Source organism: Nerophis lumbriciformis, linkage group LG04 (assembly GCF_033978685.3).
Source record: "Nerophis lumbriciformis linkage group LG04, RoL_Nlum_v2.1, whole genome shotgun sequence".
NCBI lineage: Eukaryota > Metazoa > Chordata > Actinopteri > Syngnathiformes > Syngnathidae > Nerophis > Nerophis lumbriciformis.
The window spans coordinates 61,182,234-61,205,133 of record NC_084551.2 but is presented as its reverse complement, the minus strand read 5'-3'; the positions used below and the strand labels follow the sequence as shown (position 1 = coordinate 61,205,133).

Here is a 22,900-nt window from a genome sequence, read left to right as displayed (position 1 = left end):
AGTGCTCAGAGAGTATGGGGTAACGGACTGTCTTATTGTGGCAGTTCGTTCCCTGTATAATCAGTGTCAGAGTTTGGTCCGCATTGCCGGCAGTAAGTCGGACACGTTTCCAGTGAGGGTTGGACTCCGCCAAGGCTGCCCTTTGTCACCGATTCTGTTCATAACCTTTATGGACAGAATTTCTAGGCGCAGTCAGGGCGTTGAGGGGATCTGGTTTGGTGGCTGCAGGATTAGGTCACTGCTATTTGCAGATGATGTGGTCCTGATGGCTTCCTCCGGCCAAGATCTTCAGCTCTCACTGGATCGGTTCGCAGCCGAGTGTGAAGCGACTGGGATGGGAATCAGCACCTCCAAGTCCGAGTCCATGGTTCTCTCCCGGAAAAGGGTGGAGTGCCATCTCCGGGTTGGGGAGGAGATCTTGCCCCAAGTGGAGGAGTTCAAGTACCTCTGAGTCTTGTTCACGAGTGGGGGAAGAGTGGATCGTGAGATCGACAGGCGGATCGGTGCGGCGTCTTCGGTAATGCGGACGCTGTATCGATCCGTTGTGGTGAAGAAGGAGCTGAGCCGGAAGGCAAAGCTCTCGATTTACCGGTCGATCTACGTTCCCATCCTCACCTATGGTCATGAGCTTTGGGTCATGACCGAAAGGACAAGATCACGGGTACAAGCGGCCGAAATGAGTTTCCTCCACCGAGTGGCGGGGCTCTCCCTTAGAGATAGGGTGAGAAGCTCTGTCATTCGGGGGGAGCTCAAAGTAAAGCCGCTGCTCCTCCACATGGAGAGGAGCCAGATGAGGTGGTTCGGGCATCTGGTCAGGATGCCACCCGAACGCCTCCCTAGGAAGGTGTTTCGGGCACGTCCGACCGGTAGGAGGCCACGGGGAAGACCCAGGACACGCTGGGAAGACTATCTCTCCCGGCTGGCCTGGGAACGCCTCGGGATCCCCCGGGAGGAGCTGGACGAAGTGGCTGGGGAGAGGGAAGTCTGGGCTTCCCTGCTTAAGCTGCTGCCCCCGCGACCCGACCTCGGATAAGCGGAAGAAGACGGATGGATGGATGGACGGAACTCTCTAATAACTAAAGTTCCTTGGGTGAATAATGTAGACTCACTACACCGGTATGTTTTAGTACTTTCATGGTGAGTTTACTGACAGATATAAGTAAGAACTTTACACTACTTTATATTAGAAATGGCAACAGTGGAGGATGAATGTCACATAACAAGAAGATAGAGAAAAAGAAGAAGCTTATCAACTAAGGCGCCGGCACGGACTACAAAGGCGGACGTGTGCACATTTTTCAAGATTTATGCAGATCCCAAATACCGATCAACAGGTACCAGACGGTAAGAAAAGTTGGGTTTGCATAATATTGCGAAACAAAACGCCAGATAATATGTCTTACCTTAAACACACACCATAATAATACTCCTATGTTGAAGCACAGTACAATCCATCAAGTTTCATAGCTTACCAAAGTCCTACTAAAACATTTTGATAGATTTTTGAGCGCTGAGTGTAATGTTCTATATTTTCAATGGAACATATACAATGTTGGTGTTGTTTACTTCAATCATATTGCAGTCGATACCTATCTTTTATGTGTGACTGCCATCTACTGGTCACACTTATCATTACACCATGCACCAAATAAAATTGCTTTGAGGTCGGAAAGCACAACCAGAATTATTCCAGGCGCACCGGGTTAGAAGGTGCACTGTTGAGTTTTGAGAAAAAATAAGGATTCTAGTCTGGAAAATACAGTAATTGCTTTCCAAAGTATGTCTATTTAATTTAATTATTTTTTCTAAAAATTGGTCAAAATATTTTAAAGTGTGTACAAGTACTTTTGAGCACATTCAACAATATAATATTTGAAATGTTCATATCAGTGCCTCCCTACTTCAGGCACAGAAAAAAGCGTCGGAGCACTTGAGGTACCTGGAGCGTCTGAGTCAGAAGGTGCCAGACTTTGCCGTCCCCCTGAGGGCCCACACTGTCTGGGAGGGCATGACGGTCCAGATGTCCTGCGTCGTCCAAGGCTGTCCACCCCCAGAGATCACATGGTAGGGAGTGACCGTCAAAGCCCTTTCATGGACATAGTTTGTTTGTTTTTTTCCAAACAAAGACAATGGAAGAAAATGTGTCAGTGGGTATGAACAAAATGAACAAACCCTTTTCCTTACCTGGGTCTTCAGCAGTGACGTGCAGTCACTAGAGGCAGGTGGAAAGAAAAAAAAATGTAAAAAGAAAAAAAAAATTTAAATTGTTATATGTATGCAGTGATTATACTATAAAGTTATTTTCCATTTAACTTCACCAGTTTTAACGTCACTCAGTGCCTCAACATGGATTGCGCAATGACTCGGCTAACTGCTGGCCTGCTGTGCAGTGAGCCCGTATTGCTATATGAACTATATTATACATGTCCATAGTTTAGTTAGCTGAGGTATATAATGTACAGTGTATTTTGTCGACAACTGTATGTGTGTAACGTATTTCTTGTGCTGAGCGATCATAAAACGGCTGCAAAAGACGCACTGGCTGAGGCTCCAGTAATCCCGCCTCCTGCACCCCCGCCGTAGAATTGTTATATCAACTAAAGCCCACACTTAAACTTTCCACTTGCAAGATTTAATCTATTTAAAAAAGTTATTTCATAAGAAGCCAAAAAGTGCAAAAACAATAATGTTCGTGTTGGAGGAGTTGTGAATGACTGCAGGGCCACAACATTAGGTACACCTGCAGACTGCAGGTGTATCTAATTCAGAACTCCTCCAACACGAACATTATTGTTTTTGCACTTTTTGGCTTCTTATTAAATAACTTTTGTAACCTATTTTCATGGGCTTTCCTCTTTGTGATGTTAAGTTCCTGTTATGCGCTGTTATGCAGTATATGCCTTGAGCTCTTATTTTGAAGGCGCTAAGAGCGGAAGTGATGACACGTTGGAGTGGAGCGGAGGTTTTTGAAAGAAGGTAAATAAAGTGGTCCTCGTGTAAACTGGAGCCTCCGTGTTTGTTATTTTGTAGTTTCGTACAGTATAGGCGACATTTATGAACCCTCGGTTACACTTTTTTAAATAGATTCAATCTTGCACGTGGAAAGTTTAAGTGAGGGCTTTAGTTGCGGCGCATGGACTTCATTTATAAGTAAAGGTAAGACCATAATAACGTTTTTTTTATTAAATGTGCTTTTTTGTGTGCTACAGTTTGTATGTGTAAAGTTAAAGTTAAGTTAAAGTACCAATGATTGTCACACACACACTAGGTGTAATGAAATTTGTCCTCTGCATTTGACCCATCCCCTTGTTCACACCCTGGGAGGTGAGGGGAGCAGTGGGCAGCAGCGGCGCCGCGCCCGGGAATCATTTTTGGTGATTTAACCCCCAATTCCAAGCCTTGATGCTGAGTGCCAAGCAGGGAAGAATGCTGGTATGAGCTTTTAAACATAACCCGTTAACTTCTGCCAATCAAATGGTGAATAAGATACTCTTTAGGGTTCATATGTTTGTAAATCTGACTGTGATGAAGTCAGTGCCTCACCAGCCATCAACCTCACCGCACGTCACTGGTCTTCAGGTATAAAGACGGCGATCCACTGAGAAGGCCAGCGCTACCGTGGAACTACGGTCTTCAGCAAGCCTTCGGTCTTAATACCCTGGAGATCAGACGGTATTTTATATTTAGAAACGCACATTTTTTTCCTTTTGAGTCCTGTTTAAAAATAGCTACAAAGTATATATTGTATGTCATCAGGTGCTCTCCTGGTGATGGGGGTGTGTACAAAGTGGTGGCCAGGAGTCCCCGGGGTGAAGCCATGACCTTTGCCACTCTCGTAGTCAATTGTGAGTCATCCTAGAAATTCAAGATGTGACGTTTGCGAACACATTTGACAGCCCTACTGTGTGTGTGTGTGTGTGTGTGTGTGTGTGTGTGTGTGTGTGTGTGTGTGTGTGTGTGTGTGTGTGTGTGTGTGGTAGGGCAGTGGTCCCCAACCTTTCTAGCACCACGGACCGGTTTAATGTAGGCATTATTTTCAGGGACCGGCTTTCCACGTGTGCCAGATAAACACAGCACAAATAAGTGCATGCACTGCAAAAAGTCAGAGTTCAAAAACAAGAACAAAAAAAAATACAAAAAATGAGGGGTATTTTAGTTGAACTACGCAAAATTATCTGCCAATAGAACAAGAAAATTCGGCTTGTCAAGACTTCCCAAAGCAAGTCAAATTAGCTAACCTCAATGAACCCGAAAATAAGTATATTCTCACTAATAACAAGTGCACTTTTCTTGGTAGAAAAAAAAGAGACATTTTTTGCTCAATATGTTGAAAAATATTCTTAAATGAAGTAAATGCTAGTGCCATTATCTTGACATAATGATATGCGCTCGCCATTACATTTATTGAAACCAGCAAACTTATATCCATCCATCTTCTTCCACTTATCCGAGGTCGTGTTGCGGGGGCAGCAGCCTAAGCAGGGAAGCCCAGACTTTCCTCTCCCCAGCCACTTCGTCCAGCTCCTCCCGGGGGATCCCGAGGCGTTCCCAGGCCAGCCGGGAGAGATAGTCTTCCCAACGTGTCCTGGGTACTGGGTCTTCCCCGTGGCCTCCTACCGGTTGGACGTGGCCTAACACCTCCCTAGGGAGGCGTTCGGGTGGCATCCTGACCAGATGCCCGAACCACCTCATCTGGCTCCTCTCCATGTGGAAATCTGTAGCAGATTCATGTCTTCCTTTGAGCGATATTTCCCGCATCTACTTTGTTTTAGCAATCAAGAATATTTCAGTTGTTTGTATCCTTCTTTGTGGGGACATCGTTGGTTGTCATGTCATGTTCGGATGTACTTTGTGGACGCCGTCTTTGCGCCACAGTAAGTCTTTGCTGTCGTCCAGCATTCTGTTTTTGTTCACTTTGCAGCCAGTTCAGTTTTAGTTTTGTTCTGCATAGCCTTCCCTAAGCTTCAATGCCTTTTCTTAGGGGCACTCACCTTTTGTTTATTTTTGGTTGAAGCATTAGACACCTTTTTACCTGCACACTGCCTCCCGCTGTTTCCCACATCTACAAAGCAATTAGCTAGCGGCTGCCACCTACTGATATGGAAGAGTATTACACGGTTACTCTGCCGGACTCTAGACAGCACCGACACTCAACAACAACACATCATTTGCAGACTATAATTACTGCTTTGCAAACAATATTTTTAACCCAAATAGGTGAAATTAGATAATCTCCCACGGCACACCAGACTGTATCTCACGGCACACTAGTGTGCCGCGGCACAGTGGTTGAAAAACACTGCTCTAGAGCGCGGCAGAGTAACCGTGTAATACTCTTCCATATCAGTAGGTGGCAGCAGGTAGCTAATTGCTTTGTAGATGTCAGAAACAGCGGGAGGCAATGTGCAGGTAAAAAGGTGTGTAATGCTTAAACCAAAAATAAATAAACGGTGAGTGCTCCTAAGACGGGGGTCGGCAACCCGCGGCTCTAGATTTAGCGCCGCCCAGCTCTCTGGAGCTTTTTAAAAAATGTATGAAAAATGGAAAAAGAGGAGGGGAAAAAAATATATTTTTTGTGTTAATATGGTTTCTGTAGGAGGACAAACATGACACAAGCCTCCCTAATTGTTATAAATCACAATGTTTATATTAAACATGCTTCACTGATTCGAGTATTTGGCGAACGCAGTTTTGTCCTACTAATTTTGGCGGTCCTTGAACTCACCTTAGTTTGTTTACATGTATAACTTTCTCCGACTTTCTAGGACGTGTTTTATGCCACCTCTTTTTCTGCCTCATTTTGTCCACCAAACTTTTAACGATGTGCGTGAATGCACAAAGGTGAGTTTTGTTGATGTTATTGACTTGTGTGGAGTGCTAATCAGACATATTTGGTCACTGCATGACTGCATGCTAATCGATGCTAACATGCTATGTAGGCTAGCTATATGTACATATTGCATCATTATGCCTCATTTGTAGCTATATTTGAGCTCATTTAGTTTCCTTTAAGTCCTCTTAATTCAATGTATATCTCATGACACACTATCTGTATGTAATATGGCTCCAGACAGATTTGTTTTTGGATTTTTGGTCCAATATGGCTCTTTCAACATTTTGGGTTGCCGACCACTGCCCTAAGAAAAGGCATTGAAGCTTAGGCAAGACTATGCAGAACAAAACTAAAACTGAACTGGCTGCAAAGTAGCAAAGTAAACAAAAACAGAATGCTGGACGACAGCAAAGACTTACTGTGGAGCAAAGACAAAGTACATCCGAACATGACATGACAATCAACAATGTCCCCACAAAGAAGGATGAAAACAACTGAAATATTCTTGATTGCCAAAACAAAGTAGATGCGGGAAATATCGCTCAAAGGAAGACATGAAACTGCTACAGGAAAATACCAAAAAAAGAGAAAAAGCCACCAAAATAGGAGCACAAGACAAGAAGTAAAACACTACACACAGGAAAAACAGCAAAAAAATCCAAATAAGTCAGGGTGTGATGTGACAGGTGGTGACAGTACACCTACTTTGAGACAAGAGCTATAGTGATGCATGCTTGGTTATGCTTTAAAGTCATATCCAACAATTGCGACAACGACTTTTTACTGTCAACTGAGTTTCCTTTTTTAATTATTTCTGCCGGTGGTGTGCCTCTGCATTTTTTCAACGCAAAAAATGTGCCTTGGCTCAAAAAAAGTTGAAAAACACTGATGTAACCTGTCCTCATAAGATCCTCATCTTCACCAAATATCACAATTTCAACTGTAATATTCCAACCCGATTCATTTTCAGTACTTTAAAGGTGGACAAACGTATCCAAACAGGCTCTCGGTATAACGCAATAGCAGGGCTCGTTAGATTGGTGTACCTAATGAAATGTCCATGATGTTGCTCTGAATCATCGCTCAAGTCTCTCTCTGATGATGTGTCCTGTCAGTGTTTTATATTTTGGACCTTATTAGTCCATCTTCTTCTTTCATGCAGCATACCGAGGAGCCGCAGCCGGTGGCGACGATTCCAGGACTCGCGGTAAGCGCCACGGAAAAGGTTTCCTAAACCTTGAACAATTGAAAAATCAACTGAACACCATCCATCCATGTATCCATCCATTTTTTACCGCTTGTCCCTTTTTGGGGGGGTGCTGGAGCCTATCTCAGCTGCATTCAGGCGAAAGGCAGGGTACACCCTGGACAAGTCGCCACCTCATCACAGGGCCAACACAGATAGACAGACAACATTCACACTCACATTCACACACTAGGGACCATTTAGTGTTGACAATCAACCTATCACAATTCTTTATTTTTCTTTTACTATTATTTTGTAAACCGCTACATTGATTCGAATGCAGCTATATATATACAGTCGTGGTCAAAAGTGTACATACACTTGTAAAGAACATCATGTCATGGCTGTCTTGAGTTTCCAATCATTTCTTATTTTTTTGTGATGTAGTGATTGGAGCACATACTTGTTGGTCACAAAAAACATTCATGAATTTGCTTCTTTTATGAATTTATTATGACTCTACTGAAAATGTGGGTCAAAAGTATATGTAACAGTCATTGATCTGCGTTGTGTATCTTGTATTGAGGCGCACACACAGGAGTTGAATCATGGAGGATTTATTCACCTTTTTTGAATAGAAACAAAAACAACGGGGCGTCACACACAGTCCACAGCAAAAACGATCTCTCTCTCAGTGCTCACTCAAATCAATTATGTATTCTTAATGTGGAAATAATAATAAAAATAATAACTAAAATAGTAATAATAATAATAATAACGAAAAGGTAAATAAAGCATAAAATAGTCTCAATTAAAGTATATAAAATATATACTTCAGCAAATAACAATATATATTAAGAAAAATGATCCTTAAAATGTGCAGTAATACACCTCATCTTTCCCACCCACATCGACTCTTTTTATATTTTTTATACAATAAACTATGTCAAAAATACCTCATAACATACATACCTTTTTTGAACAGAAACAAAAACAACGGGGCGTCACACACATCCATCCATCCATCCATTTTCTACCGCTTATTCCCTTTGGGGTCGCGGGGGGCGCTGGAGCCTATCTCAGCTACAATCGGGCGGAAGGCGGGGTACACCCTGGACAAGTCGCCACCTCATCGCAGGGCCAACACAGATAGACAGACAACATTCACACTCACATCCACACACTAGGGCCAATTTAGTGTTGCCAATCAACTTATCCCCAGGTGCATGTCTTTGGAGGTGGGAGGAAGCCGGAGTACCCGGAGGGAACCCACGCAATCACGGGGAGAACATGCAAACTCCACACAGAAAGATCCCGAGCCCGGGATTGAACCCAAGACTACTCAGGACCTTCGTATTGTGAGGCAGATGCACTAACCCCTCTGCCACCGTGAAGCCCGCGTCACACACAGTCCACGGCAAAAACGATCTCTCTCCACTAAAAAATAAAGAAGAAAATAATACACACTCATATTAATGCTAGAGCGGCACACAATATGTCCACACAGACACACAACAGAGCCCCTGACCCGTGCGTAAACTTACGAGACCAGGAAACCCCGCAACAACTGCCGCTAGCAATAAACTAATCCACACATAATTTAGCATACAAAAGTAATTTTTTTGTCACTAATTCTACAACCAACATTCAGGAATTCAACCCGCATGCCCACCAACAAGTCACAAGACAGTGCGCATTCCCACAAAACACTTTTAAGAACGACAACCAAAAAGTTTATAAAAAACAAAGGGAGAGAGACATAAACGTGACTTACCAGCTCCGAGCGTCAGTGCTCACTGAAGCTGGTCACAAAGGTGCAACGCCAAATCACCCCCCAGGGAAACAAAAAGGTATGTAATGGAAAATAATAGAGTGGAACCTATTTACAATGAGAAACACTTTTGGGGAAGTTCACCACAAAAAATGATGTGAAAAAATGACCAAAATTAAAATAAAATAGAATAAAATTTAGCTCGGCTACATATACATACAGCAATTTTAATATTTGCTTACATGTCCCTTGGCAAGTTTACCTGCAATAAGGCGCTTTTGGTAGCCATCTACAAGCTTCTGGCAAGCTTCTGATGTGTAATGTCGATACCTAAATTTGTGGTATCATCCAAAATTAATGTAAAGTATCAAACAACAGAAAAGTAAGAAGTGTAGATAGAACATGTTGAAACAGAAAATAAGCAGATATTAACAGTAAATGAACAAGTAGATTAATAATTCATTTTTACAGCCTGTCCTTTATAATGTGTACAAAATAATAGGTGTATAAATGACCAGAGGTGGGTAGAGTAGCCAGAAATTGTACTCAAGTAAGAGTACTGTTACTTTAGAGATTTATTACTCAAGTAAAAGTAAGGAGTTGTCACCCAAATATTTACTTGAGTAAAAGTAAAAAGTATGTTGTGAAAAAACTACTCAAGTACTGAGTAACTGATGAGTAACATACACACACACATATATATATATATATATATATATATATATATATATATATATATATATATATATATATATATATATATATATATATACATACATATACATTGATATATACAGTATATAATTTATATGTATTTATTTTGCTGTTTTTGTTTACATGTTAAAGATGTTTTAATGAATATACATGCATGTTTAACATATAGATTCCTTTCTTTCATGAAGACTAGAATATAAGTTGGTGTATTACCTGATTCTGATGACTTGCGTTGATTGTAATCAGACAGTAGTGATGATAACATCCACGTTCTCAAATGGAGGAGAAGAAAAGTTCCTCCTTTCTGTCTAATACCACATGAAAGTGGTGGGTTTTTGGCATCTTATTTGTACAGCTTCCATATTCGTTTTTATACACTTTACAAGAAATATATTGGCGTCAAACTCCTTAGCTTGCTAGCTTGTTTGCGCTGGCTTTCGGAGACTCTTGTTTTGAAAGCGCAGGCGCGATGGAGCGGCACTTTTATTGTGAAGACAGGAACTGTGCAGTCAGTCTTTAGGCTTTTGACGGGATGTACGGTTGAAATAAAAAAGTATCTTTTTTCCTTCACACTTTTGATTTGATTGATTGGAACTTTTATTAGTAGATTGCACAGTACAGTACATATTCCGTACAATTGACCACTAAATGGTAAGTTTTTACACTTGTTTAAGTCAGGTCATGTGATCACCTGGCTCTGTTTGATTGGTCCAACGTCACCAGTGACTGCATCTGATTGGTGGAACGAAGTGAAACGTCACCAGTAAGGCAGGCACTTTGAATGTCTGTCTGACAGACCAAAACAAACAAAGCGTGCATTAACAGATCGATAAAAATTAGTAGCGAGTAGCGAGCTGAATGTAGATAAAAGTAGCGGAGTAAAAGTAGCGTTCCTTCTCTATAAATATACTTAAGTAAAAGTAAAAGTATGTTGCATTAAAACTACTCTTAGAAGTACAATTTATCCCAAAAGTTACTCAAGTAGATGTAACGGAGTAAATGTAGCGCGTTACTACCCACCTCTGTAAATGACACAATATGTTACTGCATAGATTAATTAGGAGTCTTTGTTTGTTTACTTACTACTAAAAGACAAGTTGTCTAGTATGTTCAACATTTTATTTAAGGACTAAATTGCAATAATAAACATATGTTTAATGTACCCTAAGATTTGTTGTTAAAACAAAGACAATAATGCCTTTTTTTGTGGTCCCCTTTATTTAGAAAAGTATTGAAAAGTATCAAAATACATTTTAAAACCGGTACCATTACCAAAATATTGGTATAGAGACAACCCTGCTTCAAACTGACACTAACTCTTATCAGCGTGCGCGACTTTTGAGGAGAACATATTGTTGTGTTACAGCAGACTAATTAGGTGTCATGACTTGATCTTGGGAGTTTGCTTTTCCGGGATGCAACGGAAAGTTGGCACGGGCGAGACGGGAATGAAGGTACATGATTTATTTAAACTATCAAAAAAAAGGAATAAACGAAAAGCGCGCACAAGGGCGGAAGTACAAAACTTGACTATAAACACAAAACTTGCACAAGGGCAGAAACTATGAACAATTAAACAAAACTTGCAAACTATGGCTTGAATAAAGAAAACTTACTTGGCATGGACAAAAAGGAGCAGCGTGAACGATGGACATGGAAAGGAGTTAGAAATGTGTCGAGCATAAATGTGGGGTGATCGTCAGAAAGACAAACTGAAAAACACTGAACTTAAATACTACAGACATGATTAACGAAAACAGGTGCGTGACTCAAGACGTGAAACAGGTGCGTGACGTGACAGGTGAAAACTAATGGGTTGCTATGGTGACAATCAAGAGTGCACAATGAGTCCAAACGTGGAACAGGTGAAACTAATGGGTAATCATGCAAACAAGACAAGGGAGTGAAAAGCCAGAAACTAAACAAAACATGACTTAAAACAAAACATGATTACACAGACATGACATTAGGAGTCTTTGTTTGTTTACTTACTACTAAAAAAAGAAGTTGTCTAGTATGGTCACTATTTTATTTAAGGACTAAATTGTTCTTCAATTGCAATAATAAACATATGTTTCATGTACTCTAAGATGTTTTGTTAAAACAAAGCCAATAATGGCATTTTTTGTGGTCCTCTTTATTTAGAAAAGTATTGAAATATGAATGAAATAAGTTTATTTCGGTCATATAATCAAGCATCAACCTTTTTGTGTGACCAGTTTAACAGCACAGATGATAGATATTTAACAATCATACACACTTACACGCGGAAAGAAATGAAAAGAAAAAGAATGACCGAAAAAGGAATAGGCTGAAGCCAAGGCTTATATTTGCCTATCCTATACATTCACCGAACATTAGATTGCCTGGAACATCAACGTTAAAAAAAATCAATGGGGTGAAAGTAATTGTTACTATATTTTATAATTTTCAATTATTTCACCTTCTTAAAGCTTAACAAAGAAGTACATGTCTTCAGCTCATCACTGAGCTACTTCCACCATTTAACTCCTAAAACTGAAATACATTTGTATTTTATATTCCTTTTAACTTTACCTATTTAAAAATCAATATCCCCGTAAATGATAGTTTTCTCCTCTTAATTGAAATAACTTAAGAATACAAAGCTGGAAGGCTGTTGTTCTTTACTCCAAACATGCTTTTAAAAAGACAATATTTGAACATTTTAACACATTAGAACTTATAAATAATGGATTGGTATGTTCATAGTAGCACGCTTTGTGTATTATTCTAATGACCCTTTTTTGAAGTTTAATTATTGTGTCTATGTTTGTTTTATAAGCATTACCCAAAACTTTCAACACAATATGTTAAATATGGAAAAATAAAAAAATAATATAACATATGCAGACATTTCTTATTCAGCATGTGTTTTACTTTAAAAAGAATAGCAATGGATTTGGATATTTTTCCCTTTATATATTCAATATGCAGTTTCCAACATAATTTAGGATCAATTATTATTCCCAAGAATTTAGTTTCATATACTCTATCAATTTCCACTAGATTTTAATTAAATTTTGCTTCACAATTTGTCCTTGCACAACTAAACACCATAAATTTAGTTTTCTTATCATTTAATGATAACTTATTAATATCAAACCATTTTTTTAGCTGAATCAACTCAACCTCTATTATCCTCAACACTTCCTTCAAGTCTTCTCCTGACTTTTAAAACCTCATCGAGCTGGATGCAATCTTACTTGGAGGGGAGGGAACAGGTGGTAGAGGTGAACGGCACCGTGTCCCCCCCCCCCCTCTCAGTAAGCTGTGGAGTCCCCCAAGGCAGTATGTTAGGCCCTTTACTGTTCCTAATATACATAAACGACATGTCATCAGCTTGCGACTGTGAATTGTTCTTGTTTGCGGATGACTCGGCCCTGCTGGTATCAGACAAGGACAAATCACAGGTGGATAAAATCCTCAGTGCTGAACTCTGTAGAACTTGCACCTGGCTCGCTGACAACAAGCTATCCATACACTTGGGTAAAACTGAATCCATCCTGTTTGGGTCCCACATCAACCTTAAGAAAGTCAATGACTTCACTATAAAAGTGGGTGACATTGTTATAACCAGGAAGGATGCGGTCACCTACCTAGGTTCCATTCTAGAGGCTAATCTTTCCTGTGATAAAATGGCAACCAGGGTAATCAAAAAGGTCAACCAACGAACGAGATTTCTCTACAGAATCTCCTCTCTGGTCAACAAAAGCACCTTGAAGATTCTAGCGGGAACTCTTGTTCAACCCTTTTTCGACTACGCATGCACCTCCTGGTAACCTAGCACCTCCAAAACCCTCAAATCTAGACTCCAAACATCACAAAACAAGCTAGTCAGATGACTTCTAGACCTCCACCCCAGATCACACCTCACTCCTACCCACTTCTCCAAAGTGGGCTGGCTCAGGGTGGAGGACAGAGTAAAACAACTTGCACTGAGCCTGGTCTATAAAATCCGCTACACCTCCCTGATACCGAAGTACATGTCAAACTACTTCCTTAACCACAACACCAGGGGGAGCTCCACTAACCACGTTAAACCCAGATTCCCATCTAACAAAGGTCTTAACTCATTCTCCTTCTATGCCACATCAATATGGAATGCACTCCCAACAGGTGTAAAAGAAAGTGCATCTCTATCCTCCAGGCAACTTCAACCCTAAACTAACACCCTCCCCCCCCACATCCCACCTCCCCGGATTGTAAATAATCAAATGTAAATAATCAAATGTATATACTTGTTCTTATGCTTTCTGAACTCACTATGTTCTCTGCTCGCTGTACATATCCTACCAAGTCAGACCTACACTGTTTCAATGTCCATTTCTCCGATGATGCAATTGTTGATGACTGAAGTGTTGATATCAACTAAACCGTCCTCATCCCACACCCCGGATTGTAAATAATGTAAATAATTCAATGTATATACACTGATGATTAACTTGTGGGATGACTGTATTATGATGATAGTATATATTTGTACCATGAATTGATTTACGTGGACCCCAACTTGAACAAGTTGAAAAACTTATTGGGGTGTTGCCATTTAGTGGTCAATTGTACAGAATATGTACTGTACTGTGCAATCTACTAATAAAAGTTTCAATCAATCAATAAAAAAAAAACATTTTGGTATCGGGACAACCCTTCACTGCAAAAAGTCAGTGTTCAAAAATAAGAAAAAAAATTTACAAAAATGAGGGGTATTTTATTTGAACTAAGCAAAATTATCTGCCAATAGAACAAGAAAATTTGGCTTGTCAAGACTTTCCAAAACAAGTCAAATTAGCTAACCTCAATGAACCCAAAAATACCTTAAAATAAGTATATTCTCACTAATAACAACTGTACTACTATACTAGTATGTATTTCCTATTGTTTCATTGGAAATAAAACAGCAAAGTCCATTTGGCTGTCATCTGTTTTAATTATGAGACACAATTGTGTCAAAGTCATGATTTTTTTTTTACATGCTTGAAATAAGAAATGATGACTTTAAAAGAGTAGTTTTATACTTGTGAGTGTTGATGACACAGCTTTGCAACACTTGATATTCTAGTTTCAAGCATGTTTTACTCAATATAGGTCATCAAATCTCAGCAACAAGCTGTAATATCTTACTGAGATCATTTAGGACCAAAACACTTAAAACAAGTAAAACACTCTAACATAAAATCTTATGTATGGCTGCGCAAGTCCCGGGATGCCCAAAATATCCATAACACACCCAGCCGAGTCCCACGGGGAGGGGGGATAAAAGTTGGAAAAGTCGGCAAAAGTCCCAAAATAGTTCAAAATACCTACCCAGGTTCGAGTCCCACAAGTCTCGCCGCCGGCCGTGATGCCCAAAATGTCCAAAACGTGCCCAGCAAAGTCCCACGGGAAGGCGGGGAGAAAAGTGAGAAAAGTCGGTAAAATGTTCAAAAATCACACCCGGGTTCGAGTGCCACAAGTCTTAAGACTTGTACCACTCCATGTGGGACTCCAACCTGGGTAGGTATTTTGAACATTTTTGGGACTTTTCCAACTTTTATCCCCCACTTCCCGTGGGACTCGGCTGGATGTGTTGTGGACATTTTGGGCATCCTGGGACTTGCGCGGCCGGCACCGGGACTTGTGGGACTCGAACCAGGGTAGGTATTTAGAAAATTTTTGGGGACATTTCTCACTTTTCTCCCCCACTTCCCGTGGGACTTTGCTGGGTGCGTTTTGGACATTTTTTGCATCCCGGGACTTGTGCGGCCGGCGGCGGGACTCGTGGGACTGGAACCAGGGGAGGTATTTTGGACACAATTGGGACTTTTGACCATTTTGGCCGCCTTTTCCCCTCTTCTTCCCCGCCTTCCTGTGCACCATTGCTGGGTGTGTTTTGGACATTTGGACAAAAATAGTTTCAAGCATGTTTTGCTCAATATAGGTCATCAAATCTCAGCAACAAGCTGTAATATCTTACTGAGATCATTTAGGACCAAAACACTTAAAACAAGTAAAAAACTCTAACATAAAATCTTGTGTATGGCCGCACAAGTCCCGGGATGCCCAAAATGTCTATAACACACCCAGCCGAGTCCCACGGGAAGGGGGGATAAAAGTTGGAAAAGTCAGCAAAAGTCCCAAAATAGTTCAAAATACCTACCCAGGTTCGAGTCCCACAAGTCCCGCCGCCGGCCGGAATGCCCAAGATGTCCAAAACGTGCCCAGCAAAGTCCCACGGGAAGGCGGGGAGAAAAGTGAGAAAAGTCGGTAAAATGTTCAAAAATCACACCCGTGCCACAAGTTTTAAGACTTGTACCACTCCATGTGGGACTCCAACCTGGGTAGGTATTTTGAACATTTTTGGGACTTTTCCAACTTTTATCCCCCACTTCCCGTGGGACTTGGCTGGGTGTGTTATGGACATTTTGGGCATCCTGGGACTTGCGCGGCCGGCACCGGGACTTGTGGGACTCGAACCAGGGTAGGTATTTAGAAAATTTTTGGGGACATTTCTCACTTTTCTCCCCCACTTCCCGTGGGACTTTGCTGGGTGCGTTTTGGACATTTTTTGCATCCCGGGACTTGTGCGGCCGGCGGCGGGACTCGTGAGACTGGAATCCCGGGAGGTATTTTGGACACAATTGGGACTTTTGACCATTTTGGCCGCCTTTTCCCCTCTTCTTCCTCGCTATCCTGTGCACCATTGCTGGGTGTGTTTTAGACATTTGGACAAAAATAGCTTCAAGCATGTTTTACTCAATATAGGTCATCAAATCTCAGCAACAAGCTGTAATATCTTACTGACATCATTTAGGACCAAAACACTTAAAACAAGTAAAAAACTCTAACATAAAATCTTGTGTATGGCCGCACAAGTCCCGGGATGCCCAAAATGTCCATAACACACCCAGCCGAGTCCCACGGGGAGGGGGGATAAAAGTTGGAAAAGTCGGCAAAAGTCCCAAAAATGTTAAAAATACCTACCCAGGTTCGAGTCCCACAAGTCCCGCCGCCGGCCGTGATGCCCAAAATGTCCAAAACATGCCCAGCAAAGTCCCACGGGAAGGCGGGGAGAAAAGTGAGAAAAGTCGGTAAAATGTTCAAAAATCACACCCGTGAACGGGTTCGTTCTTAAGACTTGTGGCACTCCATGTGGGACTCCATGTGGGACTCCAACCTGGGTAGGTATTTTGAACATTTTCGGGACTTTTGCCGACTTTTCCAACTTTTATCCCCCATTTCCCGTGGGACTTGGCTGGGTGTGTTATGGACATTTTGGGCATCCTGGGACTTGCGCGGCCGGCAGCGGGACTTGTGGGACTCGAACCTGGGTAGGTATTTTTAACATTTTTGGGGACATTTCTCACTTTTCTCCCCCACTTCCCGTGGGACTTTGCTGGGTGGGTTTTGGACATTTTTTGCATCCCGGGACTTGTGCGGCCGGCGGCGGGACTCGTGGGACTAGAATCCCGGGAGGTATTTTGGACACAATTGGGACTTTTGACCATTTTGGCCGCCTTTTCCCCTCTTCTTCCTCGCTATCCTGTGCACCATTGCTGGGTGTGTTTTAGACATTTGGACAAAAATAGCTTCAAGCATGTTTTACTCAATATAGGTCATCAAATCTCAGCAACAAGCTGTAATATCTTACTGACATCATTTAGGACCAAAACACTTAAAACAAGTAAAAAACTCTAACATAAAATCTGTTTAGTGAGAAGAATTATCTTATCAGACAGAAAATAAGCAAATATCAGCCTTATTTGACATATTTCATCTTACATCTTACTTAGATTTCAGTTTTTGCTGTGTAGAAGGGAGACACAACGTTGAGGCTGAAGAGCTGCAGGTCGTCCACCTTTTTACGTAAACCATAAGACAAATAGTAAATCTTAACTGCCAAACCAAAGTCAACAGAGCTAAGTGTAGAGAATACTAATGGAGTGTGCAGATACTTGCTGTTTGGGCTGATTAAACAAAGCACAGTCCACGCCTGTGCTTTCAGTGATTTAGAGTTATTTGCACTGCTCGCTCTCTTTCCTGTTGCCTCGCTGTGTAGATTCTGTTGAGTTATTCCTTGTTCATCCTGCTAGAAGTCATTCCGCAGCTGATCAATGTTTCATACGTGCATGATTCTATACCAACAACCCGATGGCCACCATCGCCTCACTCCGAATGTCGCTTTGTCAGCATGTTTGCCTCTTAATGTTACCGATGCTTTATTATCTCGTATGGAACCCGTCGCGCTTTCTCCGTCACAAATCGCTCAATCGAGAAAAAAAAAAAAAAAAAAGCACCGCGCCGGCAAATTCATCCTTTGGCGGCATCCTTCATGCTGACGGAGGCAAAGGTCGAGCTGTTGAGTAATGGCGGGCAAGCATGTAAGCGATGTGATTGTAATGAAAGCCTCTTTGTAATAGTGATCGTGATATTTAAAAAGAGTTAACTGGTGTGATTAATCACAACAAATATCCCCTTAAGCGTGTACACACTTAAATGAATCATGCATTTTACTTTGACCAGACAGGCTCTTTTATCTTTACCACTATACATCAGATTCATGCATACGTCAGTACAAAAATGAGCGAGGAAACTCCGACTGGTGTGTCTGGTTGGCTTTAAACAAATGTGGCGATAAGTATTACCACCTTTGCTTCAAACTCAGGTAAACATTTAAATAATAAGCATTCAGATCTACACAAGGAGTTATAAAGAGTGACGGGTAATACCATACTTGCCAACCTTGAGACCTCCAATTTCGGGAGGTGGGGGGTGGGTGCGGGGGGCGTGGTTGGGGGCGTAGTTAAGAGGGGAGGAGTATATTTACAGCTAGAATTCACCAAGTCAAGTATTTCATATATATATATATATATATATATATATATATATATATATATATATATATATATATATATATATATATAGGTAAAAGCCAGTAAATTAGAATATTTTGAAAAACTTGATTTATTTCAGTAATTGCATTCAAAAGGTGTAACTTGTACATTATATTTATTCATTGCACACAGACTGATGCATTCAAATGTTTATTTCATTTAATTTTGATGATTTGAAGTGGCAACAAATGAAAATCCAAAATTCCGTGTGTCACAAAATTAGAATATTGTGTAAGGCTAATACAAAAAAAGGGATTTTTAGAAATGTTGGCCAACTGAAAAGTATGAAAATGAAAAATATGAGCATGTACAATACTCAATACTTGGTTGGAGCTCCTTTTGCCTCAATTACTGCGTTAATGCGGCGTGGCATGGAGTCGATGAGTTTTTGGCACTGCTCAGGTGTTATGAGAGCCCAGGTTGCTCTGATAGTGGCCTTCAACTCTTCTGCGTTTTTGGGTCTGGCATTCTGCATCTTCCTTTTCACAATACCCCACAGATTTTCTATGGGGCTAAGGTCAGGGGAGTTGGCGGGCCAATTTAGAACAGAAATACCATGGTCCGTAAACCAGGCACGGGTAGATTTTGCGCTGTGTGCAGGCGCCAAGTCCTGTTGGAACTTGAAATCTCCATCTCCATAGAGCAGGTCAGCAGCAGGAAGCATGAAGTGCTCTAAAACTTGCTGGTAGACGGCTGCGTTGACCCTGGATCTCAGGAAACAGAGTGGAGCTGGAGGCCACGCCCCCTCCAGCTCCGCTGAATTTCGGGAGATTTTCGGGAGAAAATTTGTCCCGGGAGGTTTTCGGGAGAGGCGCTGAATCTCGGGAGTCTCCCGGAAAATCCGGGAGGGTTGGCAAGTATGGGTAATACTGTAGTTGTTTCACTTGTCCTGCTGTTCGGCGCCGGTGCAGACCTTAGTTGAGGAGGGACGATCCCTTCAGTTCAGTTTACCCCGTAATGGGTCTGCTGAGCTCTGCTTTCCGGTCAGAATTTGAGGCCGCCGATTTGTGACATTCTGGTTGCTTTGTTATTAGTTTTGCAGGACACAACCGGACCCATTCATCACGCTCCTCTCTCTCTGTACTCGCCCACTCACTCACTGACGTCACTCAGACAGCACGTTGACATTCTCCCACAAACACACCAGCTCCCCTGTTTTGCACATGTAGATACGTATCATGTAGATACGTAACCTGCAGATACGAAATATGTAGATAGATAACTTGTGGACACATAACATGCAGATACATAATATGTTGATAAATAACATGTAGATACCGTATTTTTCGGACTATAAGTCGCAGTTTTTTTCATAGTTTGGCCGGGGGTGCGACTTATACTCAGGAGCGACTTATGTGTGAAATGATTAACACATTACCGTAAAATATCAAATAATATTATTTAGTTAATTCACGTAAGAGACTAGACGTATAAGATTTCATGGGATTTAGCGATTAGGAGTGACAGATTGTTTGGTAAACGTATAGCATGTTCTATATGTTATAGTTATTTGAATGACTCTTATAGGGATGTCCCGATCCGATATTTGGATCGGATCGGCTGCCGATATTTGCCAAAAATTGCGTATCGGCAAGGCATGGGAAAATGCCGATCCAGATCCAGTTTTAAAAAAATCTCCGGTCCGTGTTTTCCAACGCACTGATTTAAATAATACATTCCACTTTTCTGCTGCTCCTTATTTTCCGTTCCGCATTTTCCAGCACACCTTCAACACATCCACACGTCTGTGAATTCTCACGCAGTTGCTTTTAGCTGCTGGCATTACACGACAGGCTCTTCTCACTCTTTCCTGTGTCTCCCTCTCACAGACAGCAAGCGCACCTTCTTACACACGTCACATACTGTCACGTCATACGTCACATACTGTCACGTCATACGTCACATACTGTCACGTCATACGTCACATACGTATACGTCCTCCCCGAGCAGAGAGGTAGCAGCATGGCTAACGTTAGCTGTGATGCTAGCGCAGCCGTGCGAGCAACGCTCCCTATAAGGTGCTCGCCTGTGCAATTGCGCACTGTTTAAGCGTCCTCTGCGTATAGCAAATCTATGCCACGCACAAAATCAAATAAAAAAATAAGCGCATAACAATTTTTGACACACGGACACGACAGAGAAAACAGTTTTCGTCATCATTGTTCAAATATTGTGACGTCTGTCGAGACGCTTATCTCCATTCGGTGCCACACGTCCACACCATCAAAATGCCGAGGCAAAAATTTCCACATCAATACCGTATGAAAAAATTAGTGATTTTTTTTAGTTGTGATTTCCTTCTCTGCATGAAAGTTTAAAAGTAGCATATATTAATGCAGTATGAAGAAGAATGTTTTAATGTAGACATGCAAGCCTTGAAAGAACATTTTGAAAATCAAGACTACATTTCCTGCAAATGGGTGCATTTCTACCCTATATTTTAACTTTAGATTTATTCTCATATCAAACTCTTTTGGCTGTCTTTTTGACACTTACATCCGGCTCCCCCCTCCACACCCTGGATTATAAATAATGTAAATAATTCAATGTGATTATCTTGTGTGATGACTGTATTATGATGATAGTATATATCTGATAGTATATATCTGTATCATGAATCAATTTAAGTGGACCCCGACTTAAACAAGTGTAAAAACTTATTGGGGTGTTACCATTTAGTGGTCAATTGTACGGAATATGTACTTCACTGTGCAACCTACTAATAAAAGTCTCAATCAATCAATCAAAACACATAGAATCATCATACTGCTGTGATTATATGCATCAAGTGTTCATTCAAGGCTAAGGCAAAATATTGAGATATATATTGTGTATCGCAATATGGCCTTAAAATATCTCAATATTAAAAAAAGGCCATATCGCCCAGCCCTAGTTCAATGATGCCATTTCTGTTTGTCATGTATAATTTTGTCTATTTTGTGTTTATCCTTGAATAAACAGGTCAGTTTCTTGTTACCAACCATTGTGTATTATTCAAACTCCCCTAATTCAGCTGGCTAGTTGTTATCAAGAGTACTAAAACCCTTTTCAACATGATTCTGACAACTAAGTAGGCTAAATAACTTTAAACTTTAATACATGCTCGGATAGGCCAGTATCAGTCAGTATCGGTATCGGTCAGTATCGGTATCGGATCGGAAATGCAAAAACAATATCGGTATCGGATCGGAAGTGCAAAAACCTGGATCGGGACATCCCTAGACTCTTACCATAAAATGTTACATTAACATACCAGTTGGTTATTTATACCTCATATAACGTACACTTATTCAGCCTGTTGTTCACTATTCTTTATTTATTTTACATTGCCTTTCAAATATCTATTCTTGCTGTTGGATTTTATCAAATATATTTCCCCAAAAAATGTGACTTATACTCCAGTGCGACTTATATGTGTTTTTTCCCTTCTTTATTATGCATTTTCGGCCGGTGCGACTTATACTCCGGAGCAACTTATACTCTGAAAAATACGGTAGATAACATGTAGATACGTAACATGTAGATACGTAACATGTAGATACGTAACATGCAGATACGTAACATGCAGATACGTAACATGTAGATACGTAACATGCAGATACGTAACATGTAGATACGTAACATGCAGATACGTAACATGTAGATACGTAACATGCAGATACGTAACATGCAGATACGTAACATGCAGATACGTAACATGCAGATACGTAACATGTAGATACGTAACATGCAGATACGTAACATGTAGATACGTAACATGCAGATACGTAACATGCAGATACGTAACATGCAGATACGTAACATGTAGATACGTAACATGCAGATACGTAACATGTAGATACGTAACATGTAGATACGTAACATGCAGATACGTAACATGTAGATACGTAACATGTAGATTGTGGCCAAACAGCTGAATTTTTGTTTCATCTGACCACAGAACTTTCCTCCAGAAGGTCTTATCTTTGTCCATGTGATGTCAGATGAAAGAAAAAATGGAGCTGTTTGGCCACAATACCCAGCAATATGTTTGGAGGAGAAAAGGTGAGGCCTTTAATCCCAGGAACACCATGCCTACCGTCAATCACTCTATCACAAGAAAATAAGAGTTGTTGAAAGACAGCCATGACATGATGTTCTTTACAATTGTATGTAAACCTTTGACCACGACTGTATAACCCTCACTTATGCAGCCGATCGACATAGTTGGCAAAGCTTTTTCATTTTTTTAATTCATTTTTTTCATGAAGCTGTCCTCCGCAACATGGCAGGTGTAGACATAGGCACCATATGTCCATGAGAAGGGAGATTTTCCTTCTTGACGTCATTTTAAAGCTCCCAACTTTAAAAACAAATTCCTTTTTTTCTGAAAAGTGGAGCAAACAAGTGAAGGAGATGTCCTGTTTGGCGCTCATAAACAGGCTCTAAAGACACATATTACTGTTAGAATTAGAGATGTCCTATAAATGCTTTAAAACATACTTGCCAACCTTGAGACGTCCGAT

General features: G+C 40.9%; 1 protein-coding gene across 1 annotated transcript in view; it reads left to right on the top strand.

Annotated features, from left to right (window-relative positions):
• myom3 (myomesin 3) overlaps positions 1-22,900 on the top strand; it is a 235,039-nt gene that overhangs the window by 76,774 nt on the left and 135,365 nt on the right. Inside the window, exons 5-8 of the mRNA XM_061958714.2 lie at positions 1,907-2,064; positions 3,580-3,672; positions 3,757-3,845; positions 6,996-7,040. Coding sequence (XP_061814698.2) covers positions 1,907-2,064; positions 3,580-3,672; positions 3,757-3,845; positions 6,996-7,040 — 385 coding nt within the window. The remainder of the gene's footprint in view (positions 1-1,906; positions 2,065-3,579; positions 3,673-3,756; positions 3,846-6,995; positions 7,041-22,900) is intronic.